Raw genomic sequence first — 23935 nt, 5'->3', positions numbered from 1 at the left:
CCAATAAATTTCATGAAACTTGGGTACCATGATTTAGAGGATGGGTTGCTTCTCATTTTTTTTGGTGGGAATAGATAGGCCCCAAGGAGATTTAAACTCATGATGTCTTAATTATGAGGTGTTGATCTTTGCCAACTGAGCTACCCCCTTGAGGTGGTTGCTTCTCATTTACTTTAGCTTTCCTTCTTCTACCCGAAAAAATCAACAACAATAACAACTCAGCCTTATCCCAACTAAATGGGGTCAGCTACATGGATCCTTACTAATGTAGTCCTGGAATAGGAGATAATCCTACTAGGAGCCAGGTAAAAACAGGTTCTGGTCAAGCCTTCTGTTTGGGGCTGATTAGGGGCTGTTTAGGCCAAATTTTAGGGTTTAGGATAGGAATTTGGGAATGGGTTTTATATGGCTTTAATAGGCAGATCTGGGGGGTCATTATGGGATAAAAATAATTGGATTTGGATCAGTTTAAATTTTCTGCAGAATTAAGGTTAGGGTTTCGGGTTTTAGAATTAGGAAAAATGACTAAACTAGGGTTTTGAGTTGGAGTATTGGGCTGGGGCTGAGGTCGAGTATTAGAGGGGCTAGGGGGAAGGTTTGGCTGCAGCAGGGAGGTTTTCTGATGGCTGAATATGTCTAAACAGAAATTTAGGGTTTTTTTTGGGTTTAATGGAGAAGAGAAATTTTAGGGTTGGACAGATCTGATCAAGCCCAAAGCTGGATCGAATGAAAGGGTTGGGATAAGGATGCTATGTCTGAATTTTGAAGGGGTTTTGATGATAGGATATGGCTGGACAGAATTTAGAGTACTAGGGTTTATGAGATTAAAACAGAAAATTAAAGGGGATCGAATGGGAAGGGAAGGAAAGCTAAAACAGAAATTTAAAATCCAAACTCACACTGGAATCCACCGGCAGTAGCTTGAATCGTTGAAGGATGAAACTACCTTCGAAGAGAGATCCTTCCAGCCGTCATGGCGTAAAGAGTCGCAGGAATCCACCCACCCTTCCACCTTGATAAACCCACAAGGATGCATACATTCACAAGGGAGCAAGGAGCAGCAACAAGCAGCCATGAATTCTGTCTTTTTTAAATTCAAATCTCAATGTGGGGGAGCCTCCCACGATCCACTTTATTTATAATAAAGGCCTAAAGCCACATCCTAATACATTCTAACTACCTCCTCACTTAAAATCGTGGAAGGGTCCTAATTGAAATAAAATTACTAATTTAAAATAAAAGAATCTACTTAAAACAACTAATTTAAAGAAGATTCCATGTTAGCCAATAGGATATAAGGACCTATTGACCAATAGGAACACTTCAATTAAATTAGACCCATTGAACCAATTGGATGCAACCAATTCTAAACCGGTTCAATAAAAATAACTAAGTATTGGGCTAATCCCGTATGCAACCTATATACCCCTAGTTCCTCATTAAAGTGGCCTATTACATAAAAAACCCTTGGGAACAAAGGCCCAACATGTATATAACCCAACCCTAGGCCTATTTCTAAAGAAATAAGCCCTATTTGGTGATGATCCTGCATCACTTACCCTCCAATCACCTCAATTCGAGGTCATACTTGATACAAGGCCTAAGCTATGCATGTCTTTCCTCATTTCTCCTATGGTAATTTTAGGTTTGCCCCTGGCTTTTGTAGTTCCTTCAATATGAATTAATTCACTCCTTCGTACTGGAGCATCCAAAGGCCTTCGTTGAACATGGCCATTTCACCTCAAATGACTTTTTCATAGCTTATCATGTATCGGAGCTATTCCCAAACCAGCTATATTATGATCATTGATTCATTTCTTACTTTATCCTTCCTAGTTTTGCCATTCATCCATCTCAACATCCTCATCTCCACTACACCAAACCAGCTCTAATAATAAAAGGGAACCATTTTCAAAATGGGTTCTTTGGGGGGCAAATAGTATAATGCAAGACTGGTTTGGGTGGGATTGGTCCAGATTTGAACTTTTTGGTTCAAATCTGATTCCATCAATTGGGTGACCTGGTTCAATACAAAGGGCGTACCCATGGCACAAGGCTCGCGCTACTGCGGGGTCTGGGAAGGGTCATAATGTACGCAGTCTTACCCCTGCTTTCGCAGATAGGCTGTTTCCAGATTCGAACCGGTGACCACTTGGTCACAATGGAGCAACCTTTCCATCGATTGACCTGGTTCAATGAACCAGTCATTTCAAGTCTAATCGTGTGATGATTTAGGACTTCATTTCGTTCTTTAATTTATTATTCAGTTATTAGGATAAGTTTAGTAAGTTGTTAGTGTCTTGTGGGGCCTATTCCTAGATTTTAGGAATCTTATATGCACACAATCATGGGTACCATAGGGAGTAGTTCCTTTTCAATTAGTCTTTACTTTTTTTATTATTAAAGTGTTGAGTCAACTAGGGACTCTCTAAGATAGCTTGTGGTTGGAGAGTTTTTGGCAATTTAAAAATTTTCCTCTATTTGGATTGAGTCAGTGTGATGTAGATCGACCAGTGATTACCTGGTCAAAATTTTGGGTTTATTCAAACCCATTGATTTCCAGAGTTAAGTTGGATTTACTTCCAGAATTAAAGAGGAGATCGATCAGTTATTTAAGGAGATATTTTCTATCCTATTTCCTACTATATCTAGCAGTTTATTTCCAGCACATTATGAGGTGATTGATTAATTTTATTTGAAGACTGTCATTAGCTATTGCCAGCCTGTCATGAAGGGTTTATTTTCCATAATTGAACAGATATTGTTCAGCTCTATTGGGAGGAGATTTTGTGACCAAGTGGGCCCCACAACCAGCTAGGTAGTGAATACAAATTGCAGATTCAATTGCCAATACATGGAGGACTTCTACAGCTGTTATAATTTTATTAGATAGGTTTCTATTGGGATTTGTTTCCGTTTTTGTTTTATTAATTAACTTACATGTAATTAGAATGTTTGTTAGATTTAATTTCGTAGATAGATTAGGACTGTTATTTGGTTTTCTTTAAATATATTTGTAATAGCCATTAGCTGGGAACGATTGAGATAATTAATATTTGAAAATTTCTTCATGAAGTTGTGCGATTCAGGGGAGAGGTGAGATGGCTTGAATGGGTGAGAGGCATAGTTGTCACGGCGTCACGGCGATCCAAGTCGGTGGAGGGGTGTCACGTCGATATATCGACATGTCGCCCGCCATGGCGTTGCCATGGCGAGCATGTCGACCATGTTTTATTTTTTATTTTCTCTATTTTTAATGTGTTGATAGATGTATACTCAAGCCATGTTTTATTTTTTCTCTATTGTTTCTCAAGTTTTAAGAAGAAAATTCAGAAATCGAAGAAGAAATCGAAGAGGGAAAGAAGAAATCGAAAGAAATCGAAGAGGGAAAGAAGACAGGAAGAAGAAATCGAAGAAGAAATCGAAAGAAATTGAAGAGGGAAAGAAGAAATCGAAGAGGGAAGAAGAAATCGAAGACAGGAAGAAGAAATCGAAGAGGGAAAGAGAGTCTGGAAGAAGAAATCAAAGAGGGTTGCCATGGCGTAGGTCGCCATGCAGCCCTCTCCAGCGCCAGGACGCCATGGCGTCGCCATGGCGACGCCATGACAACTATGGTGAGAGGCCCGGGAGAGAGTGAGAAGCTCAATCCAAATTTATCCTTCTACCTATCTTCTACCTATCTGTATTAGTTGATTTGCTTGTGAGAAATCTGTGTCTTGAATCTACTGCAATCTGAGATCCATTCAAAGATCTAATTGGGTGGTTATTATCCTTGTTCGATTGCTGAGAACTGAGAAGTGCTACTACTGATATCTTAGTGATCCTGTTGTGGAATTAGTTCCTAGTTGGGGACTGATTCTACATTATTTGGTATCAGAGCTTACCATGGCCAGCCATGAGTTACCAGAATTTTACTATGGACTGGAGCTTGACCTTCATCACACCAAGGTGATCATTCGAATATTCAAAACTCGAGGTCCAGTTTTCCCTAAGTGGGGGGGGGGAGCTGATGCGGATTGACCAGCAGGTACCTGGTCCAAGTTCTGGGTTTATTCAAACCCATTGATTTCTGCTCCAAAGTTGTCCAGCAGAATTAAATTGGATTTGCTTCCAGAATTAAAGTGGATTTACTTCCATAATTAAAGAGGAGATCAACCAGTAATTTAAGGAGATATTTCTATCCTATTTCCTATTATACTGAGCAGTTTATTTCCAGCACATTATGAGGTAATTGATTAGTTTTATTTGGAGACTGTCATTAGCTAGCGCCAGCCTGTCATGAAGGGTTTATTTTCCAGAATTGAACAGATATTGTTCAGCTCTATTGGGAGGAGATTTCGTGACAAAGTGGGCCCCACAGCCAGCTAGGTAGTGAATACAAATTGAAGACTCCATTGCCAATATGTGGAGGACTCCTACAGCTGTTATATTTAGTTTTATTAGACAGGTTTCTATTGGGATTTGTTTCCGTTTTTGTTTTATTAATAAACTTGTATGTAATTAGAAGGTTTGTTAGATTTAATTTCGTAGATAGATTAGGACTTTTATTTGGTATTCTTTAAATATTTTTGTAATAGCCATTAGCTGGGAATGATTGAGATAATTAATATTTGAAAATTTCTTCATGAAGTTGTGCGATTCAGTGGAGAGGTGAGATGGCTTGAGTGGGTGAGAGGCCCATGAGAGTGAGAAGTTCAATCCAAATCTATCCTTCTACCTTTCTTTATTAATTGATTTACTTGTGAGAAATCTATGCCCTGAATCTACTGCAATCTGAGATCCATTCGAAGATCTAATTGAGTGGTTGCTATCCTTGTTCGATTGCTGGGAAGTGCTACTGCTGATATCTTAGTGATCCTGTTTTGGAATTAGTTCCTAGTTGAGGACTGATTCTACATTACAGTGTTATAAACAAGGTTTAAAATCTCGTCTCATCTCGCCATTTCGGGCTGGTTGAGATTTCCGAAATATTCGAAATATACTGAAATTTCGCCGAAATATGGTATTTTTTCTGCCATATTTCGGCACTCCATCTCGGTGGGTTTTGGCCATATTAAGGCCTGATACTTCATGTACACCTTTATTTAAGCTAAATAAACACATTTAAATCTTCATATTGCAAAAAAATGAACTCAAAGTGGTGTTTTGGGTTTGCACCCTTGATTGACAGTATACGGTTGGACCCTGATGTATAAATAGTTAAATACACATTGTTTAATGAAATATACCGAAATTTTGACGAAATATACTGAAATTTCGATGAAATATACCCAAATATTCTGAAATTTGAACATTTTTCATTTCGGAAGCCCATTTCGTCTTTGTAGTGTCGAAATTACCGAAATATACCGAAATTTCTGCGATATATTGTGAAATTTTGAACCATGGTTATACATTTGTAAAGGCTTAACAACCTTCTTCACGAATTGAAGAATGAAGTTGGTTTAGTTATTGGATAAATGAGTGTTGATGACCTCTCTTTCCTCTCTCTGTCTCTCCCCCACAATTTGGGTTTTCTCTCCTTTCTGTCTATGCGACATCTCTCTCTTCTCTCTATTCTTCATACTTGTGGCAACCGGATTATGTCTTTCTTATTGTCGTCACCAACATATCTTTTAGATCTGCATCAACTTGGTATCAAAGCCGAACTTGAGTCTACATCATGGAGGTTGATCCATACAATTTAGCCCAATCTATTAGAGATGGTCTCTGTACACTGCTAACACGACTTTGTGATCTCCAAACAAGAATTCATGATCTTAGGACAGGTTGTCGAAAGATTATTGATAATATTGACCGCTTTTGTGATGAGATGTCGAACCTCGAACATGATAGAATCTTTAGAGGGCGGATCACGGGTGGTCGAAAATGTGGACAACGAAAGTGACGATCAAGCTGAAGTAAATGGCTCGATCAAGATTGAAGCTGAGGAATTGATTGGTGGTTCAATTGCAGATGTGGAGCCCCACAATTAGAGTTCAATCGGAGAGATATCGATCATTAGGAGATTGTGACGGTTGATTGTGAGATGCATAGGATCTATACCCCCATCAAAGCTTATAATGGTAGATGACCAGCCATATCTAGTCTAATCATGGGGATGTTTTAGGACTTAATTTTCTTTCTTTTATTTATTATTCAATTATGAAGATAATTTTAGTAACTTGTTACTTGTGGGGCCCCTTCCAAGATTTAAGGAATCTTATATGCACACAATCTTAGGTACCATAGTGAGTTGTTTCCTTTTCAATTGGTCTTTTCTTCTTTTATTATTAAAGTGTCGAGTCAACTGGAGACTCTCCAAGATAGATTGCGGTTGGGGAGTCTTAGGCAATTTAAAATTCTTTGTTTATTTGGATTGAGTCAATGTTATAAATATGTAAAGGCTTAACAGCCTTCTTCACGAATTGAAGAGTGAGGTTGGTTTAGTTATTGGATAAGCGAGGTTGGTGCCTCTCTCGTTCTCTCTCTCTCTCTCTATCTCTATATCTATATATATATATATGTATATATATATACATATGTATGTATGTATATATTCTATATTCTTTATACTTGTGGCCATGGAAGAAGAACTCATTCAAAACTCCAGGTTTCGACCGAGTTGTCTCGATTTCGCAGCCTACCAAGACGAGATATGGGTCGACTTTAAATTCGACCTGGTTTATAGAGGTTTCACATGGTTTTGATATTGTTTTGGCCATATTTTGGTAATTTCACAAGTTTCGACTTGAACACCTATATAAATTCACTTATCCCCATCAAAACATGAGGACACCTGGCTTGAAACCAGGATAGGAACTTATGCCAAATATCATTTAATTAAATATTTTTTTTACTTGAGGTATTGTTCATAAATAAGCAAATATCCCGTATTTGAATCCAATAAAGATAGTTAAGAAATCAAATTCTAAAAGGATAAAAAATACAACACCCCAGTTCAAGAACAAAAACTGGATTTTCAACGATACGTGAAATTTGTGACTTTCTAATGGTGGGTTTTTTTTTTATCAAATCTAAAAATTCCATAGATCTTAATACAGTAAAACATTGCTAAAAACCAAAAGAGCGGCAAAATATTAATTTGTTTTGATATCTAAAAAAATATTTTCATTCAGAGCGATTTTGATAGCATTCGCGCATACAAAATAAGGTTTGACCAGAACATAACTCCTTCAATATAAATCAGACTTAAGCAATCTTGGAAATGTCCAAGAACAATATACACTATCAAACTTGGGTCAGAACCACAAGTATTATTTTGAGTGTTCTGTATGTGAAACTAATGCACGGATTGGGGTTTCACGGATTGGGTTCAAAATGTAAAAAATAGGTTGCACAACAAGAATCATGGAAAAAAAAAAACTTCTGGGCCTCGAAACCAAGGTTTCAAATTGGCTTGGAAAAAGTACCAGGTTTGGACCAAGATATGGTCGAAACCCCGGGAAAACTTGATTTCTAGCTGGTCAAAATCAGTGTCGGCACCGAGTTTTTGATCATTGCTTGTGGCATATGTATCAGCAAGGTTATTTCTCTTTCTTAGGCCCATCAGCAGCAGATCTTCTCGCAGATCTGCATCATAGTAAATTATTAGTAACTAAGTCTTGTTTTACAAAGATTTACTTTAAGTGGGGAGGAGGAAGAGAGGGTAGATAGGTCATTTTATCAATATTGCAATAAAAGAGGGGCAGTGGAGAAGGATGAGAGAATGGCGGGGAAGGAAGAAGAGAAATGTTTTGCAAAATCTGTAAGCTGTAAAATAAGTTATGGTAATTTTGGAAGAAAATTTCTATGGTTATCAGTAAGTGGTATGTCAATTGATAAGGAAGAGGATTTAGTCTTTATTTATGGAATGTGGAGAGGGAATCTGTAAATATATTTTGTCAGACTACTGCTTTGCTATTGGAAGCTCTCTTGTGTAGATCAGAATCATTCACCGTGAGACTATTTTGGTTGAAATAACCTACTTTTGATTCGAATCTGAAGTTGTGTATCATTGCTATAAGATTCTAATAACTGGCTGTCCTTTAATTTCTGGACTTGCATTTTTCTCTATTTTGGTAAGTAGTGCTTGAGTCTGTTTATTGATGTAGCTGTGACCCTTGTTGTGCCGAAGGACCTAGTTTGTGTTCACAACTTTACAATGTTCTTCCTAGAAGCCTCTAATAAATCTTAAGAAAAAAGAGAGTATGTTTCACTCAAAATCTAATTCAACTTTATCTTATTTTCTTGAATCTCTCATGTAGAATTTTTTTTTTAAGGGGGGGGGGGGGGCAAAGAGCTTGTTCCCTGTCGTGATGTGATCCCACTCATCAGTAGAAGTGGAGCTCTCTCAATCATATCAAAATTCGACATAACTTTTATAAATCCCACCAAGGCGATACGTGGGTTTGGGCTTCTCCTTCTAGGTTTGACTCTGGCCCCGAAGCCTGAGGTGAATTTGACAAGGGGAAGTCAAATTTTGATGTTGCAACCAATACTTGACAAAACCGAAAGATGAGTTGCCTTGTATCGGGTGAAGAGAAGAGGGTGTGGTAGCTAGAATGAACAGTCGACTACCATGGGAGAGGGAATCAACTACGAACTGCCATCTCCTGAAATTTTGCTACTTTTTTTTTTGTTCATTTTTGAATTTCTATTTATCTTATTAATTTCTACTCTAGCTTCCCAGAGGTTTTGAGGGTATGGTTGAATTCTCTGAAATAGATCCAAAACTAGGTATTTATAACCAAATTCTTTCTTATGGCTTAAAGAATTTCTATATCTATAAAAAAAGAGCGTCCCAGTGCACAAGGCTCTTGGTACTGTAGGGTTTGAGAGAGGCAAATGCATAGTTGTCAAGACGCTAGGCGATGCAAGGCGTTTGAGGTCCTCCCTAGTTGACCGCCTAAGCGGCCTAAATCGCGTTTCAAAATAAATTTTTTAATATATCAGTTTTATGTGTGAAACAATCAAAACACACATTTGGTTTATATGTTCTTGAAATTGGTCATTTTCAAGTATTCCTAGTTTCACATTTGGTTTATATTGTTCTTAGAAAATATGATGTTATCAATAAGTAATTAACCTGCTCTCGATTTAGAGAAATGTTCTTGTTCTCTAAGAAATTTGATTGATTAAATGATTTTATTTTTACATGAGACTTTTTGTATTAGGTAGAGCACCAAACCAGCTTTCCAACGAATCCAAGATCACTTAAATCTGATTTGTATTGAAGGAGTTATGTTCCAGTCAAACCTTATTTGGTGTGCGCGAATGATGTCGAAATTGCTCTAAATGAAAATATTTTTTTAGATATCGAAACAAATGAAAATTTTACCTCACTTTTGGTTTTTAGCAATGTTTTACTATATTAAGATTTATGAAATTTTTAGATTTGAGAAAAACCCCAACATTAGAAAGTTGAAAATTTCACCAACCGCCAAAAATCCAGTTTTTGTTCTTGAACTAGGGGGTTGACTTTTTATCCTTTTGGAATTTGTCTTTTTAACTATTTTTATTGGATTCAAATAGAAAGTATTTGCTTATTTATGAATAATATCTTAAGTGAATGAACACAGCTTTAGCCCCGCTTTGCGGAGAGGCTGTTTCCATGTTTCGGATTATTGATTCATTTTATCCATCTAAAAAGTAAAAAATAGATGATAATTATTTTTTATTTTTGGACCTCTTCAAGCAACAAAGTAAGCAATGGTTTTATGAGGTAGGAAATCAAGTTTAAGGGGGTAGATATAAAAAAAAAGTAATCAAAAGAACTAACTGGAATGTACAATGGATATAATGGTGGAGCAGCTTCCATTTTGTGATTTTTCATTGTAGTTTGTGGGTCCGAAACTTCATCTGGGCCATGGGAGTGCAGTGATTCCCAGTCTAGGCTGTGGGTTAGGGTTTTGCTATAGTTTCAAGGTAGTGGATTTTAGGATTTAAATTGGGTGAGGTGACCCCATTGGGCTGCAGATTCAGGTTAGAAGTGATTTCAAATAGATGTTGAAAATTGGGGAGTAAATAAAGAAATTAATAATGGATTCTTAGGTAATAATAAATGATTGCTATAACATATTTATTATAAGAGTTTTAGTTAAAATTGCTGTGAATAATGAATTAGTTATCTTTCTGAATGATACTGAATCAATTATAAGGTTCAGACTTCTCTTTTCTAAAGCCTTTGGTTCTCGGTGAACACTTCATGCATTGTTTCTCTATGGGTGAATAAGCATTTAAATGCTCATGGTTTCCTGTACATGGCCATTTTATATGCTAATAATTTCTTAAAGACATTTTCTTTGGTTCTTACTTCAGTTGATGCAAGCTGATAGAAGTCTCTGTAATTTGTCATCCATCAAGTGCCTCTAGCAATTGAATAATGCAGTAGGAGCCATTGATTTCCAGCTTCCAAGTGGTTATTATCCATAAACTGGTTAGAGTTTATTGACCATATGAATTTTTCTCTAAGGCATGTTATAGTTGATGATTTTGATGACAAATTCTGTAGTCTGCAAAAATATTTTCTGATTCGTTGTATCTTTCAAATAATCTTTGGCCAAGGATAATTGGATATGCACTTTTCAAAGTCCTCATATCAACAACATTGGAGGAATTTTGTAATTTAGGTGCTTATTTCTGTTGCTGTTAGATCTTATTAGTTTGAAATAGTGGGAAAAGGAGAGGTGTATTCTTTTAAATTTGCTATTTATTTGCACAGATTGGTGGATTGATGATGCAAAGATATATCTGGAAGATCTATCCCTCTTAAACCGAATAATGTACAGAGCTACTTAAAACTAGTTTTAGTTGGATTAGTATTAATATATTAAAATGTGTAAGAACTATTGGTTATGGTTTTTCCTAATATTGTAATATCTGAGGCTTTGTTTGTTTTAAAACTATTAATTATAGGGAGCTCTAGTGTATTAAGGTCTTGGTGTAATGCCTCAAATTATTCTAGCTCTCTTGGCCTGTGTTGTCTGATACTTCTTTCACACTGTTTCCCTTTTTTGATTTGGTATCTGCTCATTGAAGGCCACACATATTCGTATTAATGTTATTTTTGTTTGTTTGTTTCTTTTTTTTTTGGGGGGGGGGTGTTGGGGGTTGGTTCTCCAGCTTTTTGAGCAATTACAGAAGCTTCTCGGTGTTAAACATGAGCTTGAAGACGGGTTTTCGTGGACTCTCATTCAGCGTTGTGACTTGGACTCCGATATGTCTCCCCGTGTGCTGCCTCAAAGGGCTGAATGCAATTCTAAGCTAGCTGTTGCACTGGCTGTTATGGATGAGTGTTTTCTGCCCATTGTTGACCGGAGGAGTGGGATCAATTTGATTCACAATGTTCTGTACAGTTGTGGGTAAGGACTTGTGAATGTATATTTTAGGAATAGTAAAGTTTTGGTTGATGCTACACTGTTGAGCTTCTTAGCTTTACACGCTTTGTGAAATCAAATTTGACACTTGTCGCAATAAAATAGAGCATTGGAATTCTGGCCAGTTTTGGAGCCATGTGTTTCTGAAAATGTAGATTATTGGTGGGTTGTCTGTTTATTTTTGCTCAATGCTAGGATGATTAGGTCCTTCACTAGGTCTTCACCATCTTAGGAACAAAGTAGTGGTTGGAGAAAGAGTTTCCTTATCTTTATGTCAAGACTTCTTTTATTGCTTTTACAAATTTTGGGAAAACAGGAGCATTGTTGCTGACTTGATTTCCTGTGCTTGCATTAGTTTTTTACACCTGTGTAATGGCTTGTTATTTAGCCATTAGAAACTGTTCGACTTGGCTGTACTTGCTATTATCTTCATCTGTATTTGAATACTCTTCTTTTCCATTGCAGATCAAACTTTAATCGTCTAAACTATAGTAGCTTCTACACTGTTGTTCTGGAGAGGGGTGATGAAATCATCTCTGCAGCATCGATCAGGTAATCTTTCTCTTAAGGTCATGGCAATTAGCTCACTATGCTTCTGATTGGTTGGAAAAGAGCATTTGACTTTGAGATCCTGGGAAGACAGGAATTGATATTTTGTGATTCTTTAAACCTTTAAAGATGGAATAAACCAGAACTGCTGAGGATGTACTCTTGAAAACTGGGCTGTCATTGGGCTGAAGAGGATGTCCGTTGACTCAGTTCCCAGTTTGGACAGGCCAACCACAGTGGCTTCTTAGAAGTAAATAGAAATAATAATACATAAGATTTTGAAATGACTAACTGTAAATGGAGAAACTTAGACAATACTTTTAGCTCAAGGAACCTATGGGTTTTATGTCAACTTGGTTATACATAGAGAAGATGATATGCAAGGGGTCCAAGAAGGCTTTACATTCAAAGTAATGAAAAGGATTCCAAGACAGAATGTTTGAATGGAGTTACCATAGAGTTTGTTAAAACCTCTGGTTGTCCATTGTTGCTAAGAAGAGATCATTCTTTTCAATAATCAGCAATCGTAATATAAATCAATTACCGTGAGGATGTCTTTTTTTGTTTTTATTTGTTTTTTGTAATTATTAGTTTAACATCTCCCAGTAACATATTTGATATAATAGGGATATGAACTAGTCATTGAACATCCAACGTACAATAGTCTTTCTTTCCCTTGCATTATTATAAAAGCTGATATAACATAACAAAATGTTGATGCAGTTAACACGATAGTGGATTTGGGATTATTTTGTAATTTTGCAAATTTATTTAATTAGGGAAGTAGACATACATAGGAGATTTGATTGTTAATGTTATCTAGTTTCCCAGTTTGGTTTGGTTGCTATATTCAGTTAATTTAGAGAATAGGAGTCTTTGCTTATTATATTGTAACCATTGAATGAAAGTAGAAAGTAGTATATTTGAAAAATGGAATATTGAATTTGAAGTTGAGTTTTACCTCATGGGCATGTGCGCGCATGCTGTCTTCCTCCTCTAGTCTCTCTTTCCCTTCTTCAACCTACAGCTTCCCAGGTACAATTTCTGCCTTTTATTTGTTCATTCCTCCTATCCTCCTTGTAACTCAGGTACATTCCACCCTCTTTCTTTTATTTGTTACGTACCATTATTTTGCTTACTTCCCTGTTCCTGCAACTTGCGGTAGGTACAGCCACATAAGAGCGTTTGAACTCTATTACTTTTCATCTGTTCTTCCTCATAATTTGGGGCTTGAGTCACTACCTTAGGGCGATTTAAAACTCACGAGGCCAGTCCCTAAAGATACCTCCACTGAGAGATCCCAGCAGATTTCAGTTGTAGCACCATAGGAAGAAAATTCTGCTGATGCCTTCCTAACCTTGGGCTTTCACAATCATTGATTCTTTTACAACTAGTTAATTGCAATTTGTAAGAATTGAAATGGGGTGTGGATTCAGTATGAGTGCATTAGAAGTGAAGATGATAAAGTCTAATAAGTGATGGGGATATTAAAGAGATGGAAAACTATTTCTATGACTTCCTAAATGAAAGCAATATAAGTAATAATGTGTTAGAAGGTTGCAATAACCATTAAGAAGCCACAAGTCGATACATACAAAAATTAGGGCATCTGAAGTAAAGGAAGCTTTGAAGAAGATGAAAATAGTAAGGCAATAGTTCCAGATTGTATTCCAATAGAGGTGTGGAAGCGCTTAGGAATCTGAGGAATAACTTGGCTAGCTAAGTTGTTTAATAAGATTGTGAGTACAGAAAAAGGCCAGATGAATGGAGGAGAAGCATTGTGGTTCTGATTTATAAAAATAAAGGTGATATTCAAAGCTGTAATAACTATAGAGGAATAAAACTATGAGTCGTATTTTGAAATTATGGGAGAGAATAATTGAAACCCTCCTGAGTCAAGAAACTAATATTTCAGACAACCAATTTAATTTTATGCCAGGCAGATCAATTACAAAAGTTATTTATTTGCTTTGGAGACTAATGGAAAGATTTATAGAATGTAAGACTGATCTCCATATGGTTTTATCGACTGAGAAAAAGCTTGTGATAGAGTCCCTACTCCCTAGAGAGATAATTTGGCAAGTATTAGAGAAGTGTTTCAAGTGAATATGTGAACATAGTTAAAGATATGTATAATGGTGTGGTGACTAATGTAGGAATTGTTGGGGTGGGGGACATGGTAGTGAATTCCCATTTACAGTTGGTTTACATCAAGGATCAGCTCATGTTTGTTCGTGCTAATCATAGATGAGTTGACTAGAGACATTCAAGATCAAATCCCTTTGTGCATGTTTTTTGCTAATGATATTTTTTTTTTGGATGAATAAAAATTTATTACCAAGAAGAGAAAAAAATACAACTTACAAGGCCCTGACATTACAAAGAGGGGGAGTCAAGGGGCAAATACAATAGTAGGGGAAAGCCCCCAAGCTTCAACAATCAACCTATTTCTAGGAGTGTTGGCACAACGGGAGGGGGATGCCGAATTCTTGGATCTGATATAAAAAAGGATGGTGTCCCAAATCTGTTGGAAGGATCTTGACTTAGAAGTTCATCTTCTGAAGTTACATTCCAACCAAATGTGGTAGGTAGCAGCTCTAAATGCAAGCTTTTCCACAATAGCGCAACAGTCCTTCCCAGGGAAGGTCATGTCCACTTAAATACATTCTGTGCCAAATGGAAGAATTCACTTCCTGTGAGGCTAAAATTTGGACAGTAGGCCTTTCTAAATAGAGGAGGAGAATGGGTAGTCGAAAAAGAGATGATCCACGTCGTCTAATGCATTCCAACAAAGGCAGCAAGAAGTAGAAACAAGGATTTGGCGCTGAAGGAGGAATGCCTGAGTAGGAAGACAATGAGTGAACACCCTCCAAACTGTGAAGCTATGTCGCGGGATGTGTTTCGTAAACCAAATCAGCTTGTGCCAAGTTTTGATCGAGCCACGACTTCTAACAAGATCCTAAGTGGACTTGGAACTGAAAATCCCTGAGGGGTAAGCAGTCCAAGAAACAAGGTCGTCAGTACCAGGGGGTCTACGAGGGATGGATAACATACCATTCCAGATGGCCGTTAATGAGTGGGAGGGAAGGGGGGGGGGGAGTCTTGCATGCTGATAATGTTTGAGACCCTGTCTAACCTTTGCTTGACTAGCATTGTAGATAGCTCTGTCTCCAACAAGATGGATAAGAACTCCCATACGGTGCCAATCATCTAGCCAAAATCTCGTGGTAGCTCCATCATCAATTTGGGTTTGATGTTTGAAGTGCAAAATCTTCCTCCAAACGCAAGAGGCATCCAAAGGTGAGGGAGTGGTCCAGATGGTGTCCTTACGAAGGAGGCGTGAGTAAACCCAGTCAACCCAAACACTTTCCCTCTTGGTCGCCAAGTTCCAAACCAGCTCAAGGATCTTGGTTTTATTGACATCTTGAACTTCTGCGCAGACCAAGGCCTCTTCATCTTTAGAAAGGCAAACAGAAGATCAATTGATCAGGTGGAGAAATCTGGATGCCATCACTGCCCTTCCACAGAAAGGCGCTTATGAGAGACTTTGACTTTCTGATGATAGATTTTAGGAGACTAAAAATGTTGGACCAGTGGATATAGGATGAATGAAGCATGAATCAGCGCTCAAGATGGCCCACATAAGATAGAAGCTTGGCCTTCCAGAGTTGGAGTTTCTTGCGCAGAAAATCCAAAATGGGGGAATAGTGGTGGACAATCAATCTGGAGGGGATGAGAGGTAAGCCCATGTATTTGATCGGGAGCCGGCCCAAGGAAAACCCAGTAGTATGTAACAAAGTGAACTTGACATTCTCAAGTACTCAGCAAGGAAGAGAGATTTTGAGTGGTTGATGCAAAGGCCAAACAACTGCTCAAAAAGGGTAAAACAAGACAAGGTGGTCTCCACCGATAGGGAATCAGCTTTTGTGAAGACCATTAAGTCATCAGCAAAGGTAAGGTGAGAAAGGTTGAGGACCTTGAATTTTGGACATGGGGAACATGAGCTTCATATCCATGGAGGATCTGCAGAGAACTTTAAGGGTGAGGGAATATAAATGGAAAGAGAAGATATCCCTAACAAATGTCAATGAAGGAAGAAAAGAAATTGTGGGGTTACCATTAATAAGGACCAAGAAATGAGGAGAGGAAATGCAATGATAACCCAGTTGATGAAGTTAGGGGAAAGACATCTTGTATAAAACAATACGAATGAAGTCCCAAGACAAGGAGTCAAAGGCCTTGTGAATCTCAGTCTTCTTAAGAGCAGCAGGGATGAGGGGTGGGATTTTCTATCAAAGCCTCTGACAAGTTCATTGCAGAGAAGGATGTTGTCACAGATGCTTCTTCCTGAGATGAAGACAGACTTCTTGGCAGTAACAAGGGAGTCAACAACGAGTTTCAAATGGTTGGCAATGAATTTGTAGAGGAGATGAGATGAAAGTCAGAGTAGAAGCCCGTTCTTTCGTTGGGCTGAGGCAAACAAAGTTTGGTTGATTCCTTTATGCGACTGGAGTTGAAGAAGCTTTGGATGGCTTTGACTAGGTCAGGTCTGATGATGTCCCAGTAGGAGATGAAGCCCCATACTAAAATTGTTTCGGCTTATGGCTTGGTTGGTAAAATAGGTGGCAAAAATAAATAAAAAATTCAAATTTGTAGTTCATTATGGGTAGGGACACTATAGCCAAAATAGAACGGTTCGAATAGATGGGAAGGAAGAACCACTGATAGCATTTGCAACTTCTTTCCGATTGAAAGGGGTTGAACGGTGCGGTTCTTTTGTTCTTACAGTCGTGGCAAGAGAGGTTGATTATCCAATAGTTGGTGCTATTGGGGTAGTTTATGGGAGAGGATAGTGGACAGGATTTCCTCCTCAGAGGGGATGGCCTAGAGGGATGGAGAGTGGGAGGAGGGAATGAACTTGTTAAGGAGACCCTCAAGAATAATATGGGGAGAGGAAGAAAGGGTGGGAGATGGATTTGAATAAATAAATGGGCTCAGACTTGGTGTCCTCAATAGAGGAGAGAATGGAACCATCACTCATAAGAAGATTGGTAATGGAATTGCAGTTGGATCTCATAGTTCTGTGGAAGTAGGTAGTATTGGAGTTATCAAGCTCAAGCCATTTGATTTAGGATTTCTAACAAAAGAAGCCTTTCTCTTGGGCAATCAGGGAGTGAAGGTCAATGGAGGAGCACACATACACGGCTTGAAGGAGGTTTAGCAGTGTTGGGATCAATACCGTTGCAATGGGATATCAGAGTACGGGTAGGAATGATGATGGAAGAGAGTGGGTAATATGAGTTGTGGTCGGTTGGGATGTACTCGAGTTGAAGTCCAAAGGGCTTGGGATCTACGAGTGAGGGTATGGGTTGGTAATAGTGACAGAAGGCCCATGTGAGATGGGTTTAGGTAGTGGAGGTAGCAGGTGGACTAGATGGATAGGACCCAAGAAGAAGAAGGGGTGGAGGGGCAGATGGGCCAAATGGTGAGGGCCCGAGAGAGGGGGGACTTTGGGCTTAAAGAGGGGTGGATGGACCCAAAGGGAGGATTAGGCTGAAAGGTAGTGGGAGAGTGGGTTATAGGATTGGTGGGTCTCGCAGTGGTAGATATGTGAGGATTGGGTAACCGAGGAGAAAGAGGTTGTAAAGTAACCTCGTTAGAGAGCCTTAACACTGTTTCGACTTGGGGAGAAAAGGAAGTAGCATAAGTTGCTCCCTCCATCCACTCTCTGCACCATCTATAAGGCAAAAGTGCAAAACTCCCTCAAAGGGCAAATGGTTTCTTCCTATTCACTGCAAAAGTGCAAAACTCGTTAAGCCCAAACTCCAAGGCACACAACTTGTCTTCAGCAGTAGAAGAAGCGAATAGGAAGAAGCCATTTGCCCTTCTAGGGAGTTTTGCACTTTTGTCATTTCATGGCTTTGTTGTCTAAAAGGCTGAATTGGTAAGAGCACAGTTTTGGCTGATCCAACTGAAGTAGGGTATGAAGTGGAGCGAGAGGCATTCTCTAGATGGAGAATGTGGCTGGCTGGAAAGGGAGCTCCAAGTCATTCAAGGTGGTAGGGGGTTGGGGAGGATGGGTGGTAGAGGGAGGGAGGAATGAGATGGGTGGTGGCGGCCAATGTCCGCAAGAAGGTTCTCTCACGGGTAGGGTCTGTCCTATAATAAAACTTCAATGATTTGCTGATGATAATGTTTTTGTCAAAAGCAAGGATAAATACCAATTTGGAATTATGGAGATCAACCTTGGAATGGAAGGTTTTAAGATAAGTTTAGAACCAAAAAAAAAGAAGAGACTAAGAGTGAGGTGGTGAAATTGATGATAGGGAGTTACTGCAAAGTAAAAATTCTAGGTACTTGGGTCTTCTTATCATCCTTGCTAGGCTAACCGGTTATTACTGTATTCCTATGCTGGACCTTATCCGTAAAAGGCTCTAGTTGTGGAAAGGCAAATTCCTCTGCTATGCAAGAAGGATTGAGTGTATCAGATCAGTTCTTCAATCCCCCTACATCTACAGGTGTGGCATCTAGGGCTTCCTAAGTCTACCATTAAAGCAATGGAATCCCTCTTATGTGCTTTCCTCTGGAAAGGGAAAGAAGCATCTAAATTCCTCCACCCAATCAGTTGGAACTTGGAACTCCATTTGCCTTCCCAAATTTGAAGGAGGTCTTAGCCTTCACAGAATCCGTGATTTTAATATTGCGGGTATCCTTAAGTTCATATGTAAAGTCTCCATCAGGCATGATTCTATTTGGGTCAATTGGGTTTACTCCTACCAACTCAAAAAATGACTCCATTTGGATTGTTCCCCTTCCCGCTGACTCATCTTGGGTCTGGCGTAAAATCCTTCTCCTTCGCCCCCTTGCCCTTAGTGCAACTTCCTCTGTGATTGCCGATGGGTCCTCCATCTCCCTCTGGCTTGATCCCTGGCACCCCCTAGGAGTCCTTTACAACTTACTTGGGGCTCAATCGGTCTACTCTTTTGGAATCCCCAAATATGCTCCTCTTTCCTCAATCATCTCCAATGGTTCTTCGTCCCCCCTCCCTTCCCCTCCTCTCCCTCCGGTCTCTCTCAGGTTTGGTCCTTTCTCCCCATCACCCCCTCTCCCCTTTCGTGCGGATAAGGTTATTTGGCTCCCCTCCTCTAATGGTCTTTTTAGCTTTAGATCCGCTTGGAATTTTGTCAGAACCCCAACCCCCAACTTCCCTTGGCACAAACTAGTTTGGTTCAATGGCCATATCCCCTACCATAGTTTCATCGTTTGGAGAACTCTCAACCTTTGCCTCCCCACCCAAGCTTTCCTCTTCCACCGCAACATCCCTGCCCCCCCTCCCCTATTGTATTTTTTGTTGGAATGGCATTGAGGATATCGATCACCTTTTCTTCTCCTATCCTTTTACCTCCACTATTTGGAAAAAAAAGCCCTTGATTCCTTTTGGCCCCGTTGTAGGAGATCCCCACCCTTTGCTCGGGAATGGCCTTGGTTGGGTATGACTTTTTCTGGTAGCTATATCTGTGATAATGTTGGTAAGCTTGTGTTCGAGGCTCTGCTATCTCTCACATTTGGATGGGGCAGAATCTTGGGTGATGGACCTCCAACTCCATTCATTCAATTTGGAAATCCATCTTTTTTTATGTCGGCTCTAAACTTCATATGCTGCCCCATGGTTCCCTTTCTGATTCCCCAAGGAACAAGCACATTGTTGTATCTTGGGTATTAGATGTTTCTCTTTTTCAGTCTCCTAGCCCCCCTTCCTAGGGCTTGAAACTTGTATAGTTCTCCTTCCCGCTTTCTCCCTTCTCTCCCTTTTGGGGTTTTGGTAAAGAATTTTTTATTCACCCCAAAAATTTTTTTTTTTAGGTACTTAGGTTCAATCATAAAGAATGAAGGAGAAATAGAGAATGGTGTTGCACAAAGAATTAAAATAGGATGGATGAAGTGGAGGGGCGTGTTCGGAGTGTTGTATGATCGATGTATTCCTTTAAAACTCAAAGGAATAATTTATAGGATAGTTATACAACCAACAATGATATATGGAGCTGAATGTTGGGCAGTGAAGAAACAACATATAGATAAACTTAATGTAGCTGAACTGAGGATGTTGAGACGGATGAGTGGTAAAACTAGAAAGGATGAAATAAGGAATGAACAAATTAGAGCTAATTTAGGAGTAGCGCTGATACATGATAAGTTGGAAGAAAATTGTTTGAGGTGGCATAGACGTGTGCAATGTAGGCTTTTGAATGCTCCAGTATGGAGGAGTGATTTGATTCAAATTGAAGAAGGAGCTAAAAGAGTCAGGGTTAGGCCTAAAATGACTCGAGGAGAAGTGGTGAGGAAAGACATGCATAACTTAGGACTAGTAACAAGTATGGTTTTGAACAGAGCTGATTGGAGGAAAAGGATCCATGTAGCCGATCCCATTTAGTTGGGATAAGGTTGTGTTGAGTTGAATACCTGTATTGGACTCCCAAATTTTACAAGGTAACCAGGTGTGTACTTGTGGGTTATGTTGGGGCTGGTGGGTACCCTGAGTATCCAAATACCATGCCCATCCATTACCTGATAAGGGTTATATCATACCCAATCCCAGACTGGGGGTGGGTTCCTGTTCTAACACGCTCCATTACGATCCCTAAAATAATTGTATGATTGATTATGGGAAAGGTCATGAAATGATTGGGCAGTGTTTCTATGAGCCATTTTTGTACCTAGATTTTTGGGAAGTTGAACATAATGTTTTCTTGAAGCTGTCCGATTCACATGGTTGCTAGAAATCTGTGGAAACTGGCTGGTCTATTGAAGTTTGTGAGAGTTTGGTTTATGGCTATAGTCAAATGCAGAGATGTCCAGTTTGGTCTCATCCATATTTGACCTTTCACCTGGTTTCAAAACTATGGTGGGACATCATACTTGGTTTGTTTTGGTAGTTGAAACCTTTGTTAATTGTTTACTGGCCTTTGCTACTTAGGCTTTGTAGTTATGTTATGTATTTAAATGACAGAGCCTTATTTCTAAAATCTCAATAGTTGATTTATTCAAATAAAGGACCTAATCTGAAAATTTTACTTGTATGAATTGATTTTATGCGTACACCAACTGATTGAAACAACAGCAATGTTGTTCTTCATGTGAAAAATGACTAAATTACAAAATAAAGGATTTACTTTCTAAATTTGATTGAATTACATTACCTGGTGAATTTTTTAGCTTACGGGATTCATTTGTAGGAATCATGCTCCTCCTCTGGCTCTGACTAAATGTTATGGTTGTATAGGATCCATGGGACAAGGTTAGCAGAGATGCCCTTCATTGGGACTCGTCATATTTATAGACGCCAAGGAATGTGCCGTCGGCTTCTAAATACAATTGAGTCGGTATGGTTTTTAGACTTTCTTATTTCTTGTTTGTACATGTAAATGCATTAAAAGTAAAAAAAATAAAATAAGTTATTAGTACTTAACAGTTACTTGGTTTGGGAAAGTTTGGGTGTAGTTGTTAAGTTTGTCACTGATCCTCAAAACCTAAGTAAAACAGGACTAATTTGCAAATGAATGGAATACATGAAATCACCCCAAATATTGTCTTGTTGTATGTTGGTACTGTTAGTTGCATTCGCATTCACAGGTGGTTGACACCTTTTTGGTTTTCTGTGTCCAGCTTGATTTTTAGGTTCTACTCAAAGCTAATTATGTTTCAACCTTGTATTTTTCTCATTTCAAATCTCGACTCTGCTATGGGAATAATTTTTGCTGAAATCATGTGTAGGTCCTCTGCTCTCTAAATGTGGAGAAACTGATCATACCTGCTATCTCCGAACTTATGCATACATGGACTGTAGTTTTCGGGTTCAAACCTCTTGAGGAGTTGCACAAACAAGAAATGAGATCCATGAATATGCTAGTATTCCCTGGTGCAGATCTTTTACAGAAGTTTCTGCTGAAGGATGAACTCTCTGAGGGGAATGTTAGTGCTGTTGAAGGTAACTCATAACTGATATATTTTAGTTTTCTGTATAAGCTTTATTATTATTATTTTTTAAAATTTTGAATTTGGTTCACAATCTTGTGCCGTTCTTGTCAGTTATGGAGCCTGTTGTAGTCCAAAGCGGTGGCGATAGGCCTAAGGCAGCAATGGTATACGATATTGGTTGTCCTGCTGAGCCTGATGTCACTGCCTCTGATAAGGGTGTTGTCCGTGAAGGTCAAGTAAAAACTGAAGAAGTTTCTGCTGTTGGATCAAGTTTCCAGGATACTGGTGGTTCTTCGCATGATACTTCTGATGTGATGCAAGGTCCATTAGATGGTCCTGCTAGTCCTAATGTCTGTGCTTCTGATGAGGATGTTGTCTGTGATAGTCAAGTAAAAAAAGATGAAGTTGCTTCTGTTAGATCTGGTTTCGAGGATATCAGTGGTTTGTCACATGATACTTCTGATTTGATGTGCAATCCTTCAGATGGTCCTGGTCAAGCAATGTTTCAAGCTTTCACGGAGAGAAGCACGTCATATAAGTCTGAAGAAGTTTCTATTGACTCCGCATCTCTCCTTTATTCTTGTCCCACACAAGATGAACTTGTGAAAGAAAAAAAGCCTCCTGCTATTCCTAATGTCTGTGCTTCTGATGAGGATGTTGTCTGTGATATTCAAGTAAAAAAAGATGAAGTTGCTTCTGTTAGATCTGGTTTCGAGGATATCAGTGGTTTGTCACATGATACTTCTGATTTGATGTGCAATCCTTCAGATGGTCCTGGTCAAGCAATGTTTCAAGCTTTCATGGAGAGAAGCACGTCATATAAGTCTGAAGAAGTTTCTATTGACTCCGCATCTCTCCTTTATTCTTGTCCCACACAAGATGAACTTGTGAAAGAAAAAAAGCCTCCTGCTATTCCTAATGTCTGTGCTTCTGATGAGGATGTTGTCTGTGATATTCAAGTAAAAAAAGATGAAGTTGCTTCTGTTAGATCTGGTTTCGAGGATATCAGTGGTTTGTCACATGATACTTCTGATTTGATGTGCAATCCTTCAGATGATCCTGGTCAAGCTATGTTTCAAGCTTTCACGGAGAGAAGCACGTCATATAAGTCTGAAGAAGTTGCTATTGACTCCGCATCTCTCCTTTATTCTTGTCCCACACAAGATGAACTTGTGAAGGAAAAAAAGCCTTTGTCGGATTCTGCTATTGCATTTACTACTCAATCTAGTTCAGAGGGTGAGGAAGATTGTTTTCTTGAAGTAAAGCTTGATGTTGCTGGCACTAAACCTGATCTTTGCTCTCTAGAGGAAATTTCTCTGCAGAAAACTACCAAGATAACCGAATAGCGGAATGTTATTTCTACTTCTAATTATGTGGATACTGAAGAAAACATCCATGCATCTGGTTGTGGTACATTAGACGTCCATGATGTTAAAACTGAAATCATTGCTTCTGATCCTCATTTGCATGCTTTTGTTGATGGTGTATATCCAAGCTATTGCTGCCAAATCTGAATTCCCAGATGCTGCTTCTGTGCATTGTTCACCAGTTCCCAGTAGAAATATTGTTTGCCATCTTTCAGAGGGTACCATTCAAATCTGTCCTCATGATGCTCAACCTCTTTCTACTCTTTCTCAGTGTAGTTTTCAGGGTTCTGGAGAAAGTTTTTTACATCAAGATTTCAAGTTGCAAAGGTCTCCAAATTTTCTTGTGATGCAACTGTTACTGGAACTGATACTCATACAGTCAAAAGTGAAGCTTTTGAGGTTGTTGGGCGAGGATCCCTTCATTGTCGATTCCAAGTGTAATAATGTATCATCATAGTAAAGGTTTTGACTCAAGTGAAGGAGAAAATACTGTGGCTTCAGTTATACCTAGTTACCATGGTTCTTGTGGAGCTTCTGTGCATTCTTGTCGTGTTTCTTCTGTAGGACTTCATTCTCAGGCCGAGTCAAAGTACTGGACTTTGTAAATCTGAAACTGTGCATTTCCCATTAAAATGTACCTCCTGAGGCAGATACTTGTGGTGCAACTTGTTTTGAGTTGAACCATCA

At 38.9% G+C, this 23935-nt stretch overlaps 1 protein-coding gene across 1 annotated transcript in view; it reads left to right on the top strand.

Annotated features, from left to right (window-relative positions):
* LOC122643767 overlaps window positions 1-23227 on the top strand; it is a 29008-nt gene extending 5781 nt beyond the window's left edge. Inside the window, exons 5-9 of the mRNA XM_043837349.1 lie at window positions 11104-11342; window positions 11823-11909; window positions 21187-21286; window positions 21678-21891; window positions 21993-23227. Coding sequence (XP_043693284.1) covers window positions 11104-11342; window positions 11823-11909; window positions 21187-21286; window positions 21678-21891; window positions 21993-23227 — 1875 coding nt within the window. The remainder of the gene's footprint in view (window positions 1-11103; window positions 11343-11822; window positions 11910-21186; window positions 21287-21677; window positions 21892-21992) is intronic.
* Window positions 23228-23935: the final 708 nt, after the last annotated feature.

This window comes from Telopea speciosissima, chromosome 10, assembly GCF_018873765.1.
Source record: "Telopea speciosissima isolate NSW1024214 ecotype Mountain lineage chromosome 10, Tspe_v1, whole genome shotgun sequence".
NCBI lineage: Eukaryota > Viridiplantae > Streptophyta > Magnoliopsida > Proteales > Proteaceae > Telopea > Telopea speciosissima.
The sequence above is the reverse complement of the archived record's forward strand: the minus strand, read 5'-3'. Positions and strand labels throughout refer to the sequence as shown.